The sequence below is a fragment of the Solanum dulcamara genome, chromosome 8 (assembly GCF_947179165.1).
Source record: "Solanum dulcamara chromosome 8, daSolDulc1.2, whole genome shotgun sequence".
Classification (NCBI taxonomy): Eukaryota; Viridiplantae; Streptophyta; class Magnoliopsida; order Solanales; family Solanaceae; genus Solanum; species Solanum dulcamara.
Window position 1 is genome coordinate 1,562,954 of NC_077244.1, and position 24,427 is coordinate 1,587,380.

Sequence of the window (24,427 nt, forward strand, 5' to 3'; positions counted from 1 at the left end):
CCCTACAGGGTAGAGAGGTTGTTTTGCGATAAAAAATAATCAAACTACCAAAAGTAAAAAAATAATATAAGAGCCTGTTTCTTGTACAACACCGTACACCCATAGCACTTGGCATCAGTGCTACACAAAAAGTGCAGAGAAATAGAAGAATAATATTCATATATACATCTTCTCAAAGATACATTGGGAGTGTACAATACAGAAATACTTGAGAATAAACAATTTTTTTGTAGGAGAAATTCCTCAGTTTCATCCTCGAACTCGAACAGGTTGGATAGGAATGGAAGTACAAGTTCAGAAATAAAGAGATAAACACACTCGACTATCAATAATAGCTCAACAAGAATCAACTCAAAGAAGAGAAAATTATGACTGTTCAACTATTGTACATTGAAGGTGTATATAAGTTTAGATTCACATGAAAATGTTATGTTATCGAGTCTTCAAACAAGGAATTTGAACACTTGTTAATTGTCTAATCAGAATAAATATAAGTTAATCCTTCACAACCTTAACAACTAAACCTGTGGGCCCCTCGACAGTTTTGAGATGGCCTGATCCTAGCAAATCTCTGAGATGAAATCTCATATCTAGTGGAGAGAGTCGAAGGCGCTTCTTTTCCAGAGCAGCCATCGCCATCTCTTTGTACTTTCTACGGTTGAGGAAAGACATAAGCTCCTTTCTTCCCTGATATAAATTGCAAAATGCTAGTAAACATAATGGCTGCTACGTGTTTGGGAAAAATAAAGAGGGTGCACAGAATTGTATATCTTGAATGAAATTTGGAAATGGGAAGAAGAGATGTGTCAAACCTGTGAAAGGCCCTTGAGAATTGATCCAATATTTGGAATCGCAAACCAGTACATGTTCGGATCAATAAGTTGTCGAGTCTTACAGGGAAGATAAAAGGAAAAATCAGAAAACAGCATGAGAATGGAACTGAACCAACACAACAATAGTTAAAAGATAGGAAGCTGATACACAAGAAATAGAATTGGTATAATAATAGAAATGCCACTACAACGTAAGATGGATAATTCTTTTGATCCAACAATTTTAACCCAATTAGACTCCTTTACACAATATATGCAAGAGGGAGGACAGAGTACATTTACAAAGGCTAGTAAGTTATAACAATCACAAAGGCAAAACACTAGTACTTAACATCTTTCACCTAGGGGTATACGCCACAACGGGATTCAAGGTACTTATATGAGTTACATTCAAAATTATGACAGTTCGATTCAAGGTTCATCCTAGAGAATTTTTATTGGCACCACAAGGAGATTTTCATTCTCATAAAACAAAGCTTCCATTCATAATGGACATTTCAATTTAAAAGTACTAGAGAGCCAAAGATAGAATTTTTAATAGGACAAAAACAAGTTAACATATAGGACGCTGCAGTATTAAGAATATAATAAAGCAAATGCTGAGATAAGACAGCAGCTCAATTTACACAATAATGAAAAATCTGATTCTAGCTTTACCAGAAGTCCAGCATTTATCAAGAGGGAGATGTGTTCCTCCTTCACCTTGCCTCCCAACGACAGAAGTGAACACTAAAGCCACCAGAAAAGAAGAAAGGAAACGGAAAAATACCGTGTAAGCACAAATATTGAGATGTTCTAATCCGTTACATCATGTAAGAATAAAGAACCAAACATGCCATGCGCCTCCCCTTAGCGTATATTTTAATGCTATTATCCAACAATTAAATCATAAACTGAAGTAGAGGACTTTATAAACAAAGAGTCTCTTGCGCATTAATTTAGGATACAAGGACAATATCCAAATATACACTGTTCTAACCCTGATCATTCAAAGTAATCGTTTTTCTTGACAAAATTGATCCAAGCCTCTATGAATGATATCATATATATCACATAGGCTCATGTACGGAAAGGCTTAGGAAATATCTTCTCAACTTAAGGATAGGAATTTTATCTTTACAAATTAAATAGTGACACAGGTGAACAGCCTTGGATGGATATTGTACAAAACACACACCCAATAGATATTCTGATCCGCAGCTGAACTACATGTATTGAATTTATTACACAATAGCATACCACGGTAAACAATTGGTGCAAGCAGAAATGGTGTTCCTATGGATGTAGAGGAAAGTAGTATCTAATCATTACCTCTGTCTGAGGGCCTTGCTAAGAAAAGCTCTACGGGGTGAAATTAAGTCCTTTTCTAGACAAGTGTCCCCGCTTGTGGGATTATACTGGGTATGTTGTAGTTGTTGTTCTAGACAATTGATGTAAATTACACATCTAATGTGTCTTAGATTGTTTCAACCAAAAAATAATGGCTAATCTCCATATATAGATGTACAACCAGAGAAAACCTCAATTACAGTCAGCCCCAATCCTGGATAAATGAGGAGGTTACTATAGGTTGACAGCCAATGTAAAGTTATCTAACTATGAAGAATCAATTGAATCCTTGCCCCCGTGGTAAAAGCGCAGCAGATGATCTGTACTTTAGGCAGATGTCATTGGTTTGAATGCTGCCGCAAACAGAAGTCTGGTATTTAAGTGGAGATGAGTAGAGGAAAGGACTCCTTATCCACAGTTTCAAACCGTGCATCACTAGCCCTCGGGGATTTCTCGGTCTTTTAAAAAAAATTGAATCCTCGCAGGCTTCATATAAGCTAACAGCAACTATTTTGGACTGAGATGTAATTGATGGACACTGATCAGGAGAGACACTGCAGCTGATCGGGGTGTATTCCCTAGATTTAGGATTTTTCAGTATTTTATTGCTGCTTATTAAGCTACAAAGTAAAATCTAAAAAGCATAAAAACCACGTTTTAGGGCTTCAGACAATAGCTTGCAAGCAAATACAAACCTCTCCTTTGGCATCAAGCATTTCAAATTACTAATTTAAAATAAAAATATCTAGTTCAATTCCATCAACATGCTGAAGACTGGTTCACTCTCTGACAACAGCAAAAAGCTAGGACTATTGTAAGAATAAGGTGCACATAGTATATATGTGTAACCCATGTCGGAAAGGAGCATACTTTAGGAAAAACTGCATTAACATCTGTTGAAAGAATGCAACATTGCAACGTAAGTTATGTCTTTATAGCAACTGTCAAGGAATGCCCTAAAACAGAAATTAGAGAAGGTTAGCAGATCAGTGATCAGTCAACCATCAGAATAAAAATATCAACATTACCACCAAAACTCCATCTTTAAGCCAAAGCAATCATTGATGCAGGATATGTGAAAAAATAGAAGAGAACAAAAAGAAGAAAATGAAAAAAATCAAATCAATTTCACTTTAAATTTATAAGTTAGCAGAAAATGCTGAAGGAACAGTGAGCAACTATATAACCATGGGTGTAAGAATATGAGGCATGAGGATAGAACTGGAGAAGAGGGTGAACTTTGACACACACTTCAAGCAAACACTATGATTTGACTAGAGTAATAGGTTATACAAGAATGAGCAATTTTAGAAGGAACTTTTCCATAATAAATCTGCAAGAAGGACTATTCAAGCTGTTGTAATACAATTGGCTTATGAGGTGCAAGGAGAAGACACATATTTAACTTTCGGGCAATGTTATAAGACAATTTTTGGTGCATATCAGTATGGAGAAGACCATGTATGTACACACAAGTAGATTTAAAGCAATCTGATTCACCATCACATGGCTTTGAGAAGGTCACTCACAAGTTCTTCATGTCCAATACTGGGATCTAGCTTTGAATGAATTACATGCTCCTTGAACCATTCAAAAACGGTAAGGCCTTCTTGTTTCTGTGCCTCCAATCTTTTACTGACAAGTTCAATCTAAACAAGTATTCAAGGCAAGTTTTATTACAAGGAAGTTAACTCTCAAACAAAACTGATGACCAATTAAAGCTACCTAGAAAAGAAAATCAGCATTAGACTCTGCCAATATGATGAAAAATGTAATAGTTAAACGTCAGGGTGGCAATGGGATGTGGTACATATTCTTAGAAATAGAGAATAATTTAGAAAACAAGGACAAATGCAGAAAACACTACTGCATATCTCTATATAGGAGGGGGGGACGGCGAGGATGTATGAAGTTTTCAAATAAAATACTTTGCACAAAGTAAAAGTTAAGCCACCAACCTGACTAAAGTAGTCGTCCAAAAACATTATAGCATGATCATCCTGTCCAATACTTAATTTAAAAGTACGCAGAACTCCTTCCCTCCTTAGAGACTGTGAGGCACAGATATACTCAAAACATATGTTAGCTGTTATCAGTTGGGTCTATGCATATAAATGGCGAGAGGAAAAATAACAAAGAAAACATCAGAAGATGTAAAGCAATAAGTAAATGGTCATAAGCAACAACAACATACCCAGTGTAGTCCCCACAAAGTAGGGTCTGGGGAGGGTAGTGTACACAAACCTTACCCCTACCTCATAGGTAGAGAGGCTGTTTCAGACAGACCCTCGAAAATTGTCATCAACACTGAAAATGAAATCTAAGAGCTATCCATGACAGACTCAACAACCAGTGAAGTCTTTGCACCCACAAGATGCATTCTTCCAACTGCTTTGGACCAAATTTTGTGCGAAAATGATCTTACTTGAAAGAAAGATGCCTTAAGAAGCAGACATGATTTCAGAAAAGACAATTTTTTTATAGTTGACCAACAATTTCAGTAAATACCTCCAACTCTCTGTCCACTTGTGTCCGGTCCTTTACACTGCTGTATAACTGTGACCGCAAGATGAAAGGCTGAACTGAAACCTGAAAGTATTTTAATTTGAAGAGTTGAGATATTATAGAACTCTAGAAGGGTACACTGATGCGAAAACGACTTGCAAAGATTCAAAATACAAAAGAGTGGAATAGTGAAACAACCAGAACTATTGCATTCTTTGGTATAATATAAAATGTTCTCACACCCTCACATTTTGCCTACAGAGGACTTGCTCTATTCAATATGGCACATGAATCATTCTTGCTTCCTTCACAATAACTAGTCAGAAACATAAACATAACTAACATTTAGGTCTCCTGTCCAAGAAAAATTGAATCTTGCATAAAATTATGTATTACTAATACAGTTTTGTTTCCGGCATAAAACCCTACTTTACCAAGTACTAAAATATTATCAAGCATTGTCACTATTTTTTCTAGCCGACTCTATCCACAAAGGTTTGGAAAAATAAGAAGAAATCACCTAGTATTTTTTAACCTACGAGCTCATCGTTAACCCACCATTGCCCACTAGGCCACACCCTTAGGTGTCACATCAATATTTCACATAGTATTTATTCCCTCGGTTCCATTTTGTTTGAATTAGTTTTCTTTTTAGTCCATTTCAAAAGAATGTTTCTTTTTTTTTATGACAACTCTTTACTTCAAAATTTTCACCTGGCATGTTTAACACCACAAAATTCAAAAATATCTTTATTTTCCTAAAATCCGCATCAAGTCAAAACCAAACAAACAAATTGAAACAAAAGAAGTATGATTCTAACTTCTTCTTCGCTTATGGTGTTCATGTGTAATTTGTCTTAGTTTCCTTTTTAATCCGTTTCAAAAAAGAATCTCTTTTTCCTTTTATGGCAACTCTCTACTTCTAACTTTCCAGCTGCCATGTTTAAAACCAAACCGTCATTTTGGTACATTTTACGCATCTTTAGTCTAAACAGCACAAAATTCAAAATTTTCTTTATTTTCTTTAAGTCCGCATCAAGTCAAAACCAGACAAACAAATTTAAAACAGGGTAAGTATGATTCTACCTTCTTCGTCTTCTTCACTACGCCTACTAGTGTTCATATGTAAAATTATAAGTACTAAATTACTCACTGAAGAACAACAATCTTATAATTCCTGCTAAAATAGCCTGTGAACTATTTCACCAATTCAACTCATGGTAATCAAAATCAAAAAAAAAATTGTACCTTATCAATACGGGGAAAGTGAGCACGCATCATGCGAAGAGCCACCAGTGTATCACTGAAGTTGAAATTTTCCTCAAGTGACAATAATTGATCGTCGTTGAGGTCCGACGCCGGCTCGGGATCTGACTCGCCGGCGCGTTGCCGTTTCCGGCTTGTTGATGGGCTTGAGTTCTCCATTTTTGAAAGGTACGAAAATTTATCAGATTATAATATAAACACACAAATTAAAATTCCTTAAATTCCCAAATTTATTGAAAGTAAAATGTCAATTTTGCCCTTGTTTCCTTTTATTGTCCAAAATACAAATCCTTTTTCTATAGGGAAAACTGGCTAACTTCCGAAAGGGTAATAAATGAACATTACTATATGTAAATTCGAGTGCATGAAAACATCGATACTCCAATAAATATGTTTTTCAGCTTCCTTTTTAAAATTTTAAAGTGGATATTTTTGTGCTCCATTTCGAATAATTTGAAAATAGTTTTGACCCTTTCTCGTAGTTAATAATATGAATAAATTAAGATTAAATGATAAATTTTCTCTTAATTTTCTAAATTAGACAATTAAAAATGGACAAAAGAGAAATATTAATAGTACTCTTGTTATTAGAAAAAAATTGCCTTGATCCAAATTCAATAAAATGATAAGGTTAATCATAGTTAAAAGTATGAAGAATAAATTAGGATCTCTTTCCTCAAAGAATTTGGACATGTGGAATTTTAACATTTCATGTTTGACCTCCGTTAATGATAAATGGCAAATATGAGATGATTTACTAACATCAAAATATGAATAGACCAAATATGGGAAAATGAGGTAAAAGGGATCTTTGAGAGTGGAATGAAGGATAAAGGATTTTTATTTTTTTTTCTTTTCTTTTGTTATAAATATTTAATTAGAGGTTAATTATGAAAAGATGGATTGAATTAAAATATTTAAAAGTTTAGAGTAAAAATTAAAAGATCAAAAACTTTTAATAAAACCCTAAATTCCATTCATTTACTCCATTTTTTAAAACTTCTGTTCTCCATTTCCATGCTCTCTTTTCTTCTCTCTTCTCTTCTCTTTTCTTTTCTCCATTTTTTTAAATGTTGTTCTTCCTTTTTCCTTTCATCTTCTTCTTCCTTAACTTTTTTACTTTTTTTCTTCTCCGTTTTTTCCTTTCTTTTCAAACTTTTTGTGTTTTCATCTTCTTCTTTTTCAGATGTTGTCATTCTCATTTTTTTCTTCACTTCGATTTGATTGTGAAAATTATAAAAAAAAAATGATGAGAAGAGAAGAGAAGAGAGGATATGTTGTTTATATAAATAGGAGTTGTTCAAGCAACCAAGAGATGTTGTTTAAACAACCCTAAGTTGTTTAGTTCAAACAACAGAAGTTGTTTAAACAACCAAAAATTGTTTAAACAACCAAAAGTTGTTTAGTTCAAACAACCAGAAGATATTTAAACAACTCTAAGTTGTGTAGGTGTTTTTTTATGATTCTTTAGTTAAAACAATAAAAATATTTTAAATATCAGCTAATTGTTTGAAGAAATATAAAAATATTTGCTAATTGTTTTGGAGATCGAGATATGAAAACATTTGTTAGTTATTTAGATAAATGTTTAAACTTCTGCTAGTTGTTTGAAGGAGATGATGATGTGGAGGACGGGAGGATGGGGCTGAGGGGTGGATGAGGAGCAGGAAAAAAAAGAGGGGATATTTTATAAATTAAAAAAAATTATAGGTTCTTAAAATATGTGTCATTATCACTAATTAATGAAGAGCCCCTTTTACCTAATTTTTAAAACTTGTGTCCTAAATCCTCAAATAGATAACTCAAAAGCCTCTTTTAATTCCAAGCCCCCACCAAACATTGTAACAAAAAGATAAATTGGATAAGTAAAAATAGATATCTATTTTGAGTGGACGGAGTAAGTACTAACTTGTACTAACATATTGAGAGAATACTGCCAATGTTAAGATGCAACATAACAACCTATTACATATTTGGTTTGACAAACAAACAAACATATGGAGACTCAATAATACTAACATATATTGAGAGAAATACTACTAATGCTAGACGAACCGAAAACTATCATAAGAGAAGAAGAGTGTTTGAATCACGACACGCGGTTAAACTAAGGAGTGAAGAACAATAGGTTGTAGCACAAGTAGCTAGTACTTTTGAGGTGGTTTCTGTGTTGGCAGCAAGCCGAAACGCTTCTTAAGAAGCACTCTCTGCCTTGAAAATTTATCATCTGGTGAAAACCGAGCTGCGAAAAAGTGAAGTTAACGATCAGTTACAGAAGTATTGGCATCATCACCTATGTTCTGGCTATATAGACGAACATATGCAAACATCAAACAGAAGAGAGATAATAAGTTTTACCTGGGTGAGCAGACTCAGTGGCCAATCCTAGTGGTGATTCTTTCTGCACGAGTAAAACCGACAGAGGTTAGGACTCGAGACATGTAAAGTAAGAGACTGGCTCTAGCGCTCATTAAAAGTAAAAGAGAATCTAAAAAATGGGGCTTGGCCAAGGCGAGAAGTGAGATGAAATATAACAACCAACACTCACCGTCGAGAAGCAGAGCATTTTTTTATGCTTAATACAAATTTGCAGCTTTTTAGATGGAAGATTTTGATAGTAGTGCCATAATTTGTTACTCCCTCTGTTTCAATTTGTTTGTTTACTTTACACTTTAGTCCGTTTCAAAAAGGAAGTCGCTTATCCTTTTTGGCAACTCTTTAATACTTACTTTCCACATGGCGTGTTTAAAACCACTAGATTAAAGGTATTTTGGTACAATCTACATATCTTTAGTTTAAAACTACAAAATTTTCAAAAATCTTATTCTTAAACTTCGTGTCAAGTCAAACTGTACAAACAAATTAAAACGGAGGGACTAGTATACTTCTTGTTTACAACGTTTAACGATGCATTAAAGGTGTTGCGAACTCATTTATCTCAATAAAACAAGACCCTTTTGACGTAAAAAGTTTTACTGCACACAGGCTACTATCAACTGAATTCTTAACAAATATTATTCAATTACGATATTCCTTCATTCAAGTTGTAAATGAACACTGCAATGTTCAATCTGTTTCAGTAGCTCTCGCTCGCCAACATTTAACCTCCCAGAATTAGAACTACAACACATAAGTTTTTGCTCTATTATGCTTTTTGTGTAGTTCCTCAAAATATAAATTTCTTCTCACGAAAATCAAGAAATGAATTCAATGAAAAAGATACATTGATCCTACTCCTCTCATTCTTATTGTCACAGAGGAATATTAAATAAGAAATGCTTTTGTCTGTATAACCTCAACTTCAGTATTAAAAAGAACTGTAAAAAGGGATAATTTTTGGACGGCATTAGATGTTGAAGCCGGGAAAATAAAAAGCACTAGAAGTTGAAGTTGGAAAAAGTTCATGGGCATTCAAGTTATGTTTGGGTAGTTGTAGTTCTTTTTTTCCCGAAAAAACAACTTTATAAAAGTTGAATTAACTTTAAATTCACTTTCAAACGAGTAGTTCAATTTCATTGAAAACAATGAAAAAAGTTATGTTGTTCTCAATTCAACAGTCAGACCCCATTTGCAAGCTGAAACACCATTACACAAACAAAATGCACTGATAAGAACTTGCATACTTCACCATTGAAGTCCTAAACCAATATAAAGATCATATACACTAAATAAGATGCTCAAAATCTCCGAGAATCATACCTTAGTGGTGTAAACTTTGTCACCGTTGTCGTTAATGTAAAACTGGAGATACATCTTTGCTTATGTCTTCACCTGTAGATAAAACAAGGAGGACAGAAATTTTGAGTTCTTAAGCATCTTCTTAGTCCAGAACAACCATGAAAGGGGGTATCACATAGCATGTAAAGATGGAAGATACAAAAGTATTCCGTGTAAGCTTATGAAAATGGATAAAGCGAAGGGTGTAGCTTACGAAATGGATAAAGCGAAGGGTGTGTCTGGTACAGAGGAAAACATTTTTTTCAATTCTCTTCTTTGGTTGGTCAAAATTTTTGAAATTTTTTTTCTATACGACAACCAGTACTTAAAAAAACAAGTTTCATAGTGACATTCAACACTGATTGCCTCCCCATCTCATCCTCACACATTTCACCCCCACCTAAATAACCAACATTTTCCCAAACACCACACCCCTACCCACCTCCAACCCCATAGTGTCTGACTAAATTATATAAACATCCTTTGGAATAACATTTTTGTTTACTTACCAAACACCAAAATATAAGTTTTAAAAAAACACTTATTTTCCGCAGAAAACATTTTCGTTTCATACCAAACACGCCCCTAACCCCATCCCAACTCCAATAGTGTCTAGTTAGATCAGATGCACATGCTTTTGAATAATTTTTCTAGTTTACTTACCAAACAATACAAAACAAGTTTTAAAAAACATTTATTTTTCGCGGAAAACATTTTCCTTTCACACCAAACACACCCTACCCCCACCTCAACCCCCATAGTGTCTAATTAGATTAGATACACATGCTTTAGAATAATATTTATTGCTTATTTAACAAACAACAAGAAACATGTTTTAAAAAACACTTATTTTCCGCGGAAAACATTTTTCTTTCAAACCAAACACAACCCTACCCCTACCCCTAACCCCACCCCACCTCAACCCCCATAGTGTCTAATTAGATTAGATACAAATGCTTTTGAATAGAATTTTTTTACTTACTTACAAAACAACACAAAACAAGTTCCAACAAGAACACTTATTTTCCACGAAAAACATTTTCCTTCATACCAAACACACAAAATATAAAATTAGCAACAACCCACATGAATAAAAAGAAAAAAAAACTCATATAGAGAAAGAAAAATGATTAAAACAGTTAAAAAAACACATGAATATGAAGAAAAAAAGACTCATACAGAGAAAGTGAAAATGGAAAAACAATAAAAACCCACATGAATATGAAGAAAAAGATTCAGTCTTTACGGTTTTGAGAAAATAAAAACCTTAGCAAGTACCTTGAGTTTCGCCAGAAAGGAATACAGAACAAAGATGAATTTAGAAGAGTCACATTAGGGTTCTTCTGAATAAAAGAGCTAAAATAAGAAGGGCATAACAGGAATACTGAAAATAAAGAGAGGGCAAATAAGTAAATCCAGACACTATCGACTGTATAAGAAAATATATATATATGTTCTTTCTATATAATAAATAATTTAAATTTATATAAGATACACTAAATAGGCCATTTGGCTATGCGATTTCATCTCATGATCAGTGTTTAGACATGCAATTTTATTTTAATTTCATATCGTAAGATGAAATTTTAAATTCACCAAAAATCATGATTTGAAAATTTCAAATCATGATATGATATTTTTCAAATACAAAAATTAACCCATAATTTATATTTTGTAAAAAAATAACTCATATTCATTTTATATATATCTACTAGCCATTTGTTTCATACATAAATAAAATTGATAATTCATATCATTACTTTTAAAACCATTTATAGCTCATATAACAATTATTCTCTTCAATATAAAATTTATTTTTACTTCAAATCAATTCTTAGTTTATCATTTGTATTCTCCAAATTCATTATTTTTGATCAAATTTATTACTACTTCATTTAAACTAATATTTAATAATAAAAAAATTATATCATTATATTGAGTGGAGAAGATTAATCACTGTGGTCTGTGGCATTGTTATATCGAAAAAAGACGGTTTAAAATTAATTTCAACTTTTTAGAGAAAAAATCAATTTTAGAAAAAAAAAGGAGTCGCCACTTAATTTTTTAAAGAAATTAAGAAAACTTAATTTAAAAGACCCTAACAGATTTAAGTCTTAAAAATTCAGAGAAAAGGGTACGAGGTTCTTATTTCCACTTTGAGAAGGTGTGAGCACTCAAAATGGCCGCTAACGTGCGGTTATCCGACGATTTGAAAAGTATTTGACTAACTTTAAAAAATTACTTGTAAGTAGTAAAGATAAATATATTTATTTGAATAGTAAATCAACTTGAGATATTTGAGATAATTTATTAAGAAAATATATTCTATTAAATGACTGAGTAAATGGATTTTAAATATATTTAAAGAGAAGTGGTAGATCTAATATATTTTAGCAAAATTAAAGATGATTAAGACTTTGATTACATAAGAAAAATTATTTGAGCTATTTAGAATATTTTTTCTTTTACCGAAAGACACTTTAAACTCAATTGATTTGAAAGAACATCAACTTATATATAAAAAAAAAACTTTAAGATAATTTGAAAGAAAATTCTATTTTTTTTAAATATCTAACTAAAAGAAAAATACTTGAACAAAGTCATTTTTAGAGCAAATTAACAGAAAAATGGTTTCTCTTTTAAGGGGAGTTCGATTAAGTCAAACCAAACTAAAAATTAACATCTAAAGCAAGTATACACAACCATAAATAAATTAAATTATTACAACCCAAATAAATAGAATAACAATATAAACAAAACAAAATCCGGCCCAATACTTAGTTTCTGTACACCTGGACTAAGATATTGGGCCACCTGTATTTTGGACCTTTGGCCCATTTCGTTTCTGTATATCATGATTATATATAAATATATATCAATATATACAGTCACCCTTTTTCTGTATCTCCTGTATATAGATTGTATATCAGTCTATTTTCTTCCTCCGGAACCTATAGTAAACCTCCTTTACATCTGCGTATCAGCTTTCAAAATTCAAACAAGGGTGAAGTTGACTCAAAACTCAATGATATGCGAGGATTTAGTCCAAAAATGGACTCGGATGGTGTCACATGCACCAAAATAAAATCATATAAGCTACTACTCATTTTAAATTGAACAAACAAATATAACATAATATTTTAAGACAATAAATTGAAGATTATCTTTCTATGTCAATTTGGAGAATGCAACTAGAAGTGCATATAAAGTAACATAGTGACTAACAACATGCATACATGTAGAAAATAATATATATATTCAAATAACTAAAGAACATGAAATCAACCTATACATTAAACTAACTCAAATTTTAAAGTAAGATTTACATCAATATAGTGACTAACAACATGCATACATGTAGAAAATAACAATAATATATATATATATAGAGAGAGAAATATATTCAAATAACTAAAGAACATGAAATCAACCTATACATTAAACTAACTCAAATTTTAAAGCAAGATTTACATCAATATAGTGACTAACAACATGCATACATGTAGAAAATATATATATTTAAATAACTAAAGAACATGAAATTAACCTATATAGTAAACTAACTCAAATTTTAAAGCAAGATTTACATCAATTAAGCCATGAAAAAATGAAAATTCTAACTCAATGATAACTTAAGTATATATTTATTATTTAAATCATGATAAAGAAAAAATTAAAAATATGAGAATCTATATGGTCAAACAAAACTACTAAAAAAGTCATGAACGAAATTGAGATTTTTCTTTTTTTTTTATAAGATGTCTCTACACTTTAAGCAAGACAAAAAAAAAAAGTTTCATTTTTTATCATTAATCTAATTGATTCTAACACATGCTAACTAAAAAAAATAATTATAAATCAACTACATAGAAGACATGAAATAATTATTAATTAAGTAAATAAAATCGAGAAAAGATTCTTACCTATTTTCGGGCAGCGCTTGAGACGACGAATTTGAGGGCGATGAACTCCTTTAACCTATCAAGAAATGAGAGAAAGAACTAAAAAAAATGAAAAATACAAGACTAAACTTTTTTTTTTTTATGATTTTCTTTTTCGTAGTATTATGTTCTTGCTTTCTTTTTTTTTTCTTTTTCTTCTTGTATATTGATGAATATTGATGATTGTAGATTAATTCTCCCTTTTGTTCTTCTTCCTTTCTCTCCTTTTTTTTTGTGTGTGTTCTTGATTATTTTTTTTTGTGTGTGTGTTCTTGGTGAAAAAATGGTGTCTCCCTCTTTTTTGTTCATCTTTTTTTTTTTTCTTATGAAGAAGATGAAGAAGTCTTTTAAAAAGAATGGGGTTGGTGAGAGTAATAATGAAGTTTTGAATAATGATGGTTTTGGTGGGGTGAAAAAGGAAAAAGAAAAAAAGGAAAAGGAAAAAGATGAAGATAGGAGAATGATGATGTTTGGGATTTTAAGAAAAGATGATTTAGGTGGGATTGGGAGGTGGAAAAGGAAAAAGTAAAAGGGGTGGGTTAGTATTGTATAAGTATAATATATGTATTGTATAATATTGTATAAGTATAATATATGTATAATATATGTATTGTAGTAAGTTGGTGTTGGGCCAAAACTATTATAAGGATTGGGCTTTAGGTGAATAGGTGTTAGAATATTGTAGGTTGTTGTTGTTATTGGACTTGTAGAGAGTGGATGACAATATTGGATTAGGATGAATTTAGGCCCAAATTTTGAGTTTAAAAAAAATGATTTGAAATTTGGTTAAGAGTGGAGTAAAAAAAAATGGTTAGATTTATAAGAAAAAATTACTATATAAAAATTAATTTCGTTTGTGAAGGGTCAAAATTGGGTGTCAACAGCTGTCCCTTTCTTTGGGTAGGGTCGATGAAAGAGATCCTGGACAAAGAAAATTGACAAAATCAATTTTGACCGACCATATTTCATCTTTTTTAAAAAGGGTTGATACGGATTTTGGATTATGGTTAGATCCCGAAATAACCACACGCCTTCCGATAGAAATATAGTTTATTGTGGTGGAAGTCGTTTTCTTAGCTCGTGTCCTATGAGTTTGACATTATTCTTTGGACTGTGTCCCAGTTCGCTGCTAAAAGGATTCCACGTTGTGCTGCATCCTCTTTGATGTCGTTCGCACTTTCTTTCATCCTCTTTGCATGTTGGAAAAATCCTCATTGATTCGTTGGTAGGATAATGCTGCACTATCGGTAGGATTGTGATCCATTGATAGGATACTTGAAAAAAATAACTATCTGTCCATCGGTAGGACAAATGAAGATCCATTGGTAGGATATGTTGCATGTCCATTGGTAGGACGAATGAAAATCCATTGGTTGGATATATGCAATGACCTTCTTGGCAATGAATATGCAATGACCCTTTTGGCAAATGAAAATGCAATGGCCCTCTTGGCAAATTAAAATGCAATGACCCTTTTGGCAATGAATATGCAATGGCCCTCTTGGCAATGATGAATGCAATGACCCTCTTGGCAATGATATTACCACCTCCGGTAATATAATATGAATAAAATATGAATGGCCCTCTTGGCAGATGAAAATGCAATGGCCCTCTTGGCAATGATATTACCACCTCCGGTAATATAATATGAATGCAATGGCCCTCTTGGCAATGATTATGCAATGGCCCTCTTGGCAATGATGAATGCAATGACACTCTTGGCAATGATATTACCACCTCCGGTAATATAATATGAATAAAATAAAATATGAATGGCCCTCTTGGCAGATGAAAATGCAATGGCCCTCTTGGCAATGATGAATGCAATGGCCCTCTTGGCAATGATATTACCACCTCCGGCAATATAATATGAATGCAATAAAATATGAATGGCCTCTTGGCAAATGATATTACCACCTCCGATAATATAATATGAATAAAATAAAATATGAATGGCCCTCTTGGCAATGATGAATGCAATGGCCCTCTTGGCAATGATATTACCACCTCCGGCAATATAATATGAATGCAATAAAATATGAATGGCCTTCTCGGCAAATGATATTACCACCTCCGATAATATAATATGAATAAAATAAAATATGAATGGCCCTCTTGGCAAATGAAAATGCAATGGCCCTCTTGGCAATGAAAATGCAATGGCCCTCTTGGCAATGATGAATGCAATGGCCCTCTTGGCAATGATATTACCACCTCCGGTAATATAATATGAATGCAATGGCCCTCTTGGCAATGATATCACCACCTCCGGTAATATAATATGAATAAAATAAAATATGAATGGCCTTCTTGGCAAATGATATTACCACCTCCGATAATATAATATGAATAAAATAAAATATGAATGGCCCTCTTGGCAAATAAAAATGCAATGGCCCTCTTGGCAATGAAAATGCAATGGTCCTCTTGGCAATGATGAATGCAATGGCCCTCTTGGCAATGATATTACCACCTCCGGTAATATAATATGAATGCAATGGCCCTCTTGGCAATGATATTACCACCTTCGGTAATATAATATGAATAAAATAAAATATGAATGGCCTTCTTGGCAAATGATATTACCACCTCCGATAATATAATATGAATAAAATAAAATATGAATGGCCCTCTTGGCAAATGAAAATGCAATGGAAATGAAATGCATTGTCATCTTCTTGGATGATTTGACAATTTTTTTATTTATTTTTTTTATTATTATTATTATTATTATTTTTTATTTTTTTTTTGAACAACTTGTGTTCGTTGGAACTCATGTCTTTGATAGAAGTTATACGAGGCCTCGGTGGCTCGCAACTTGAATTTGAGTTCGCTTCATTCTAGCAATGTTGGAGATTATTTGAAGTTGACTTCGAACTTCTGACAATTCTTGATGGAATTTTTGAGATCTTCTCAAAAATTCTGTCCCAGTTGCATATATTAACATGATCTCCAATCTTGACTTGCTGGAGATAGTATCTTCTTCTGAATTTTTGAGAAGATCTCAAAAATTCTGTCCCAGTTTTCATTAAAAGGGAGAAATGAAAATCTTACGGGGAACATGACCGAGCCATTGTGGCGCCTACATATCCTGTTGGTGCAGGAATCAGGTCAAATGTAGTTCCAATTCTCTGGATGATGAATGCTGCAAAATCTGAGACAAGATAATCAGTAGACACATGTGTAATATGAGCATAATGACATGGAAAACTGTATTACTTACAACATTTCCAGCTTAAAACACGAGCTATTCCACCAGTTTGATATGGACGATCCAATGAAGTAAAATAGGCATCTCACATCAATGGGATTACCCACTTTCAAAGGACAAATGCAAGAGTTTTTTTTTTTTTTTTTTTTTTTTTTTTTTAGTGAATGTAAAGAGATAGTCAAATTTTGACTACAATTGGTATCAACAGTTAGGAATGCATAGAAATATTTCTCATTTCCTTTCTCATAACTGAGATTGACTTCAAGGTAATTCTTATAGCTTCAAGTAGTACCTCAAACATACTTAAGTGTCGACAAGATTTTTTTCATCCTGCTTCCAACAAAGGTTTAGAATTATACCAATCATCATGTTTCAAGTGCCCTCACAATAAAGAAAGTTCTATTTCGCACATATATGAAGTGTTTGATTTTGAGAACATTTTACAAAGTGCACTCACACTCTCAAGAAAGTTCAACGCATGCAACTGTGATACCATATGCTTGGCCTGCATGTAAGTCTCCACTAATGTGAGAATATTTGGAATGAGATCATATAGGGCTTGTTTATTGGTTTGTAATGTAGGCTAAGGGAACGGGTGGGATATTAATTTGGGATAAAAGTGACTTAATCTCTCCTTGAGCATCACATTGAATTTGTGCTTTTGATGATCGATACGCCTTTTGACGTCTAATCCTCTTTCTTTTGTCTCAACTTCTTCGAGTCTTTATTTGATAGAGTTTTTCCTCTTTTCACCTCTTTCTTTTGTCTTGACTTCTTTGAGTCCTTAGTTGTTAGAGCTTTTCTCTTTTCGTTCCTTTTTGAGGTTTCTCCTTTTTTGTTGGAGTAGTTTCCTTTTTGTCTTACATCGACCTTGTAGGAGGTTCTTTTTTTTTTTATGAGAAAGTCGTCTTTGCTTTCTTGACTTTGGAGATTTTACGTCTTTTGCCTTTGGCAATTTCGAAGTTGGATCTTCTTCTATAATTTGCGCGTCTTTGGTGCGCTCAAGGAGGTTGGGCCAAGAGAGGGATAGTGCATGTAAGCACTCAGAAGGGAAAGGGCTAAGATGTGGTTGTCCAAAGAAAAGGTTTTAGGCTAAAGGTGGGAAAACTAGGGATTAATGTTATTTGGTAGGCTCTGAAAGGCACAATCGGGTAAAAAAAGGCCTACAATCCTTTCTCAAACCAAACATAACTCAGGATTTCGCCTCAACAAACATATCAGGCCAAGTTCTAGATCAACAGTGCGATGCAATTGAATTTTAATCTAAAGCTCACCACACAATGCACATGAAGCCATGAGGTTGGTTATATTCTTACCTTGAATGCCCGCAAGAGAATTTTCAAGCATCACAAAAGTACGAATGAAAGATACCAACAGAAGCTATGGTTTACCACAAAGCCAATCATTTTCATCATACCAAATATTTCGCATGCTCCTAACTGTATTCGTTCCAATCAAGAAGATATGACACTTAACATATGTACACAATTTTTTATTTTATTTATTTTCTATTTTTTTAATCATTTTTTTTTTGAAAAAAGAAATACCGAACCCAAGAAGGGCTGCCTACGTATCTCATCGAGATGAGAATCAGGTGTGCGTAGTTCTTGCAGATATGATATATAAAATAATTCAGAGCTTTAGACAAACTTGGTGTGGTCTTCCAATATTAATATTTTCTGTGGAGATGCTGCAGCGTGCTTTATAACCTCTCTTGGTCGGAATGTTGTGGCTTCCAACTTCATTACTCCTGATTCGACTTTGGAAAGGTCAATGATGTCATTTATTAGTTGAAGAACCAAATCTCCTGAAGACAATATTACATTCACAAGCTGACGAAGTTCCTTATCTAATTTTATGGTAGAAAAAATCTCGATCATATTGACCACTCCTGACAAAAGGATCTAATCTAATGAGACATGGTTGCAAGCATTTGTTTCTCTCGCATAGTTTTCTCTGTTAAGTTCAGTCTCCTTGGCTTTATGTACAACTATCTCTTCTTGCAATTTTGCCATTTTTTTTTCTCTTTTCCTTATCTGATCAGTTATCTCCATTTCTATGTAATTTACAACAATTGTCTCTCCTGCCTTACTGAACACAGGTTCAACATATATTAGAAAATTCTTTGACCCAAATAATCCCTTCTTTGCCGATATTCCCCTTTCCAAAACCTCTCATTTGAAGTCTCGAGATTCCTTTACATCAGTACTAGTAAAATCTTTACATTTATTTATTGATGATGTCCTCTTCATGCAGACTTGACAAACAATTGTAGATAACATAACTCATTGTCCTGGTGACGGATAATAACAGGTGCATTTTGGAGGACAAATTGTACGAAATTATCTGCTCTTTTCAGAATCTGGGATAATTCTTCTACTAGAGAGGATTGTCTTTCAATGTTTTCTATGCTTTCCTATAATTTCTCAATTAGTATTTGCATCCTGTTGAACACTTGTTTCCAATAATTTGTCCCAATATTTAGCTCTCTGCTTTCAGTATTTTATGCTGTCATACTCAGTATCTATTTCTTGTTTATCTTGAATTTTTATATCATTTTTTTAGGAGACTCTTGGAATATGTATCTCTTTAATTCTTCATCTAATATAGACGTTGGATGTTTATCACCCTATATCTTTCTTCCTCAAATTGATACTTCTCCAATAAATCCAATTTCTTGAGCTCTGGTTATTGTTGTTGTGTTTTTCTTGAGGATTGTCTCTTATGATTTGAATTCTTCCAACTATTCAAAGAATCATACGTTGTTATAACCATCCCCGACTATTGTCGGGGACAGTTTTCCTGCAAAGATATGAGAAAAGTGTGAAAGCGGGGCCATTCTATATAAAAAAAAATAAGTAACAAGATATAGGAGTAAGATTTCATAGTCAAAGACTCCCCCGATTTATCTTTCAGGCTGTGTATTGGTGTCTTGTGAAATTTAATGTCATCGTTATTTCCCATGAACTCTTTGTCCCGTGATCCCCTCTCTTGAAATAATGTCGTCTCTTCTGTGTACAAAGAAAACTTCTTAGTTAGGGAGAGGGAATTGACCTCCAAATTGAGATCCTTTCATTTATCGCATGATGTCCTTTGATAACAGCCCCTACAAAGAAAGAAACAACTTTGTTGAACCCTCGATCTTTGAGAAGTAAGCAAGTTTGTTTTTCGACATAAATTAGTCTTTCCCTGAAAAAGAAAAATAACTCAAAAGCCAAAGTATTAGTCTGTGCTTGTAATAATTAATGCAAAATATCACATAATTCTAAACACATAAATGTTGCTTTGTTTTAAGACAAACTAATCTATGGGTGAAGAAAGAGTAAACGGACAAAAATTAATTTTATGATAAATGTGTGAGAAAAGTTGACTTGTGAATCACAGATTTTTTTTTTTTGCGTTTCAACTTTTGTACCCTTGTTTTTCTTAGATGCAGAAAAAGTTCTCAATTTCTTTGAAAGAATAAGGAAAACTGAAAACTTCAAAAACAGGGACCGAGCCTTGAAAGACTGCCTACGTATCTCACAAAGGAGAATTCAGGTCCTACGTAGTTCGACCACTTGATTTTTTTTTTGTGGATATGAGAAAGCAAAGTTTATGATTTGAGTGTAAAGTTCGAATTTTGTTAGGAAATTAAAGACTCATTGAATATTTGGACGCACTATCGATAATGACTCGATATTTATGCCTATAAGGCTCTAAAAAAATCTAAAAGAGTAGACTAGCATGTCTCCAAATAAAGCAACATATTCACAAAACAGTTATAGCATATAACACACAAACAATTATTGCGCATCCTAAATAGATATGTGACCTTTTTGTGCCAAAGGTAGGCCTAACGATTTGAAGGATGTATTACGTCATTTGAAACATTCCATTGCCCCAAAACTTATATTTATACAAATATTATGAATAATTTGAATGGGGATACATAAATAGAAAAAAGGAATATAAATAATCAGTCCCACGCAGGGGTACAATCCCAACTAAGCCTTCGTGGAAAATCCTTCTTTCTTGATTTCTTGACATCTCTGAACGTCAACGCCTTTTGGATGAAGTGTCATTCACTGAAGGTCCTTCTTTGACTAGACTAAGCTACAAAAAAAACTCCCAACCCCGAGGGACAATGGTTTGCCAAACCGCGTATAAAACCTTCAAATTTAAACATATAGGTATGATTGTCCATTTAGGCCGAGGGCCGTTTTGAACTCAAGGTGGTCTTTCTAATGGGCCCAATACGCCTTGGGTATTGGGTCATCTTAGGCCAATGCACTAAATTAGGGATTTGGCTTTGCTCTACGCTAGGTTGACTAAGAGTGGCTTTTACAAGACTGGTAACCCAAGCGGACAACTCAGGCTGGAACTTACGACAACTATTGGACGCATGACGTATCAATAAATTGTCGATCGTTCCGAAAAGGGTTAAGTATAAAAAGCCCGACTGCGGTACCGCAAAATCGTTCTTTAATATACTATACATTAAATAGGAAAAATGCTATGAAATGCAAATAACAATTTAATATATAAATTAAACACATAATTGCACAAATAAGGAAAACAAGAATTACTAATTATTACAAACCCAAATAGTTAGTCAAATAAACAATCAAATCTAATGGTTAGAACCTAATTATTCCCCAGCGGAGTCGCCATTTCTGTTATATCGAAAAAAGACGGTTTAAAATTAATTTCAACTTTTTAGAGAAAAAATCAATTTTAGAAAAAAAAAGGAGTCGCCACTTAATTTTTTAAAGAAATTAAGAAAACTTAATTTAAAAGACCCTAACAGATTTAAGTCTTAAAAATTCAGAGAAAAGGGTACGAGGTTCTTATTTCCACTTTGAGAAGGTGTGAGCACTCAAAATGGCCGCTAACGTGCGGTTATCCGACGATTTGAAAAGTATTTGACTAACTTTAAAAAATTACTTGTAAGTAGTAAAGATAAATATATTTATTTGAATAGTAAATCAACTTGAGATATTTGAGATAATTTATTAAGAAAATATATTCTATTAAATGACTGAGTAAATGGATTTTAAATATATTTAAAGAGAAGTGGTAGATCTAATATATTTTAGCAAAATTAAAGATGATTAAGACTTTGATTACATAAGAAAAATTATTTGAGCTATTTAGAATATTTTTTCTTTTACCGAAAGACACTTTAAACTCAATTGATTTGAAAGAACATCAACTTATATATAAAAAAAAAACTTTAAGATAATTTGAAAGAAAATTCTATTTTTTTTAAATATCTAACTAAAAGAAAAATACTTGAACAAAGTCATTTTTAGAGCAAATTAACAGAAAAATGGTTTCTCTTTTAAGGGGAGTTCGATTAAGTCAAACCAAACTAAAAATTAACATCTAAAGCAAGTATACACAACCATAAATAAATTAAATTATTACAACCCAAATAAATAGAATAACAATATAAACAAAACAAAATCCGGCCCAATACTTAGTTTCTGTACACCTGGACTAAGATATTGGGCCACCTGTATTTTGGACCTTTGGCCCATTTCGTTTCTGTATATCATGATTATATATAAATATATATCAATATATACAGTCACCCTTTTTCTGTATCTCCTGTATATAGATTGTATATCAGTCTATTTTCTTCCTCCGGAACCTATAGTAAACCTCCTTTACATCTGCGTATCAGCTTTCAAAATTCAAACAAGGGTGAAGTTGACTCAAAACTCAATGATATGCGAGGATTTAGTCCAAAAATGGACTCGGATGGTGTCACATGCACCAAAATAAAATCATATAAGCTACTACTCATTTTAAATTGAACAAACAAATATAACATAATATTTTAAGACAATAAATTGAAGATTATCTTTCTATGTCAATTTGGAGAATGCAACTAGAAGTGCATATAAAGTAACATAGTGACTAACAACATGCATACATGTAGAAAATAATATATATATTCAAATAACTAAAGAACATGAAATCAACCTATACATTAAACTAACTCAAATTTTAAAGTAAGATTTACATCAATATAGTGACTAACAACATGCATACATGTAGAAAATAACAATAATATATATATATATAGAGAGAGAAATATATTCAAATAACTAAAGAACATGAAATCAACCTATACATTAAACTAACTCAAATTTTAAAGCAAGATTTACATCAATATAGTGACTAACAACATGCATACATGTAGAAAATATATATATTTAAATAACTAAAGAACATGAAATTAACCTATATAGTAAACTAACTCAAATTTTAAAGCAAGATTTACATCAATTAAGCCATGAAAAAATGAAAATTCTAACTCAATGATAACTTAAGTATATATTTATTATTTAAATCATGATAAAGAAAAAATTAAAAATATGAGAATCTATATGGTCAAACAAAACTACTAAAAAAGTCATGAACGAAATTGAGATTTTTCTTTTTTTTTTATAAGATGTCTCTACACTTTAAGCAAGACAAAAAAAAAAAGTTTCATTTTTTATCATTAATCTAATTGATTCTAACACATGCTAACTAAAAAAAATAATTATAAATCAACTACATAGAAGACATGAAATAATTATTAATTAAGTAAATAAAATCGAGAAAAGATTCTTACCTATTTTCGGGCAGCGCTTGAGACGACGAATTTGAGGGCGATGAACTCCTTTAACCTATCAAGAAATGAGAGAAAGAACTAAAAAAAATGAAAAATACAAGACTAAACTTTTTTTTTTTTATGATTTTCTTTTTCGTAGTATTATGTTCTTGCTTTCTTTTTTTTTTCTTTTTCTTCTTGTATATTGATGAATATTGATGATTGTAGATTAATTCTCCCTTTTGTTCTTCTTCCTTTCTCTCCTTTTTTTTTGTGTGTGTTCTTGATTATTTTTTTTTGTGTGTGTGTTCTTGGTGAAAAAATGGTGTCTCCCTCTTTTTTGTTCATCTTTTTTTTTTTTCTTATGAAGAAGATGAAGAAGTCTTTTAAAAAGAATGGGGTTGGTGAGAGTAATAATGAAGTTTTGAATAATGATGGTTTTGGTGGGGTGAAAAAGGAAAAAGAAAAAAAGGAAAAGGAAAAAGATGAAGATAGGAGAATGATGATGTTTGGGATTTTAAGAAAAGATGATTTAGGTGGGATTGGGAGGTGGAAAAGGAAAAAGTAAAAGGGGTGGGTTAGTATTGTATAAGTATAATATATGTATTGTATAATATTGTATAAGTATAATATATGTATAATATATGTATTGTAGTAAGTTGGTGTTGGGCCAAAACTATTATAAGGATTGGGCTTTAGGTGAATAGGTGTTAGAATATTGTAGGTTGTTGTTGTTATTGGACTTGTAGAGAGTGGATGACAATATTGGATTAGGATGAATTTAGGCCCAAATTTTGAGTTTAAAAAAAATGATTTGAAATTTGGTTAAGAGTGGAGTAAAAAAAAATGGTTAGATTTATAAGAAAAAATTACTATATAAAAATTAATTTCGTTTGTGAAGGGTCAAAATTGGGTGTCAACAGGCATTAATTGCAAAAGTTATTTCCTTAGTTACTAACAACTTAACACTACAACTTATGTTCAATTTTATTTTTTTATTAAATTAATTAAGGTTTAATCAATAAATGTTGTATTTTTT

The 24,427-nt window shown here is 32.3% G+C and overlaps 2 protein-coding genes across 3 annotated transcripts; both read right to left on the reverse strand.

Moving 5' to 3' along the window:
* Positions 1-351: 351 nt before the first annotated feature.
* Positions 352-6,126, reverse strand: LOC129900731 (uncharacterized). Of its 2 annotated transcripts, XM_055975750.1 has the most exons (7): positions 5,916-6,125; positions 4,671-4,751; positions 4,121-4,213; positions 3,692-3,811; positions 1,491-1,562; positions 813-890; positions 352-687 (listed from the first exon to the last, which is right to left on the reverse strand). In XM_055975750.1, the coding sequence occupies exons 1-7, from the start codon at positions 6,090-6,092 to the stop codon at positions 496-498; spliced, it is 813 nt and encodes a 270-aa protein (XP_055831725.1). In that variant the 5' UTR covers positions 6,093-6,125; the 3' UTR covers positions 352-495. The 2 variants fall into 2 exon arrangements, with proteins under 2 accessions (XP_055831725.1, XP_055831726.1); XM_055975751.1 differs by lacking the exon at positions 3,692-3,811 and having other exon boundaries at positions 5,916-6,126.
* Positions 6,127-7,835: 1,709 nt separating this feature from the next.
* On the reverse strand, positions 7,836-11,029 carry LOC129899421 (H/ACA ribonucleoprotein complex subunit 3-like protein). The gene is made up of 4 exons (XM_055974386.1): positions 10,929-11,029; positions 9,633-9,704; positions 8,292-8,334; positions 7,836-8,175 (listed from the first exon to the last, which is right to left on the reverse strand). Exons 2-4 carry the CDS (start codon positions 9,684-9,686, stop codon positions 8,078-8,080), a joined length of 195 nt encoding a protein of 64 aa, XP_055830361.1. The 5' UTR covers positions 9,687-9,704; positions 10,929-11,029; the 3' UTR covers positions 7,836-8,077.
* Positions 11,030-24,427: the final 13,398 nt, after the last annotated feature.

Excerpts from the sequence above, each read along its gene's own strand:
- LOC129900731 (XM_055975750.1), bottom strand. The coding sequence starts at position 6,092 with ATGGAGAACTCAAGCCCATCAACAAGCCGGAAACGGCAACGCGCCGGC. Across the intron at positions 891-1,490 it reads TGATAAATGCTGGACTTCTG|ACTCGACAACTTATTGATCC; the intron begins GTAAAGCTAGAA and ends CTTCCCTGTAAG. Across the intron at positions 688-812 it reads TTCTCAAGGGCCTTTCACAG|GGAAGAAAGGAGCTTATGTC; the intron begins GTTTGACACATC and ends AATTTATATCAG.
- LOC129899421 (XM_055974386.1), bottom strand. The coding sequence starts at position 9,686 with ATGTATCTCCAGTTTTACATTAACGACAACGGTGACAAAGTTTACACC. Across the intron at positions 8,335-9,632 it reads ACAAAGTTTACACCACTAAG|AAAGAATCACCACTAGGATT; the intron begins GTATGATTCTCG and ends TTACTCGTGCAG. Across the intron at positions 8,176-8,291 it reads CACTGAGTCTGCTCACCCAG|CTCGGTTTTCACCAGATGAT; the intron begins GTAAAACTTATT and ends ACTTTTTCGCAG.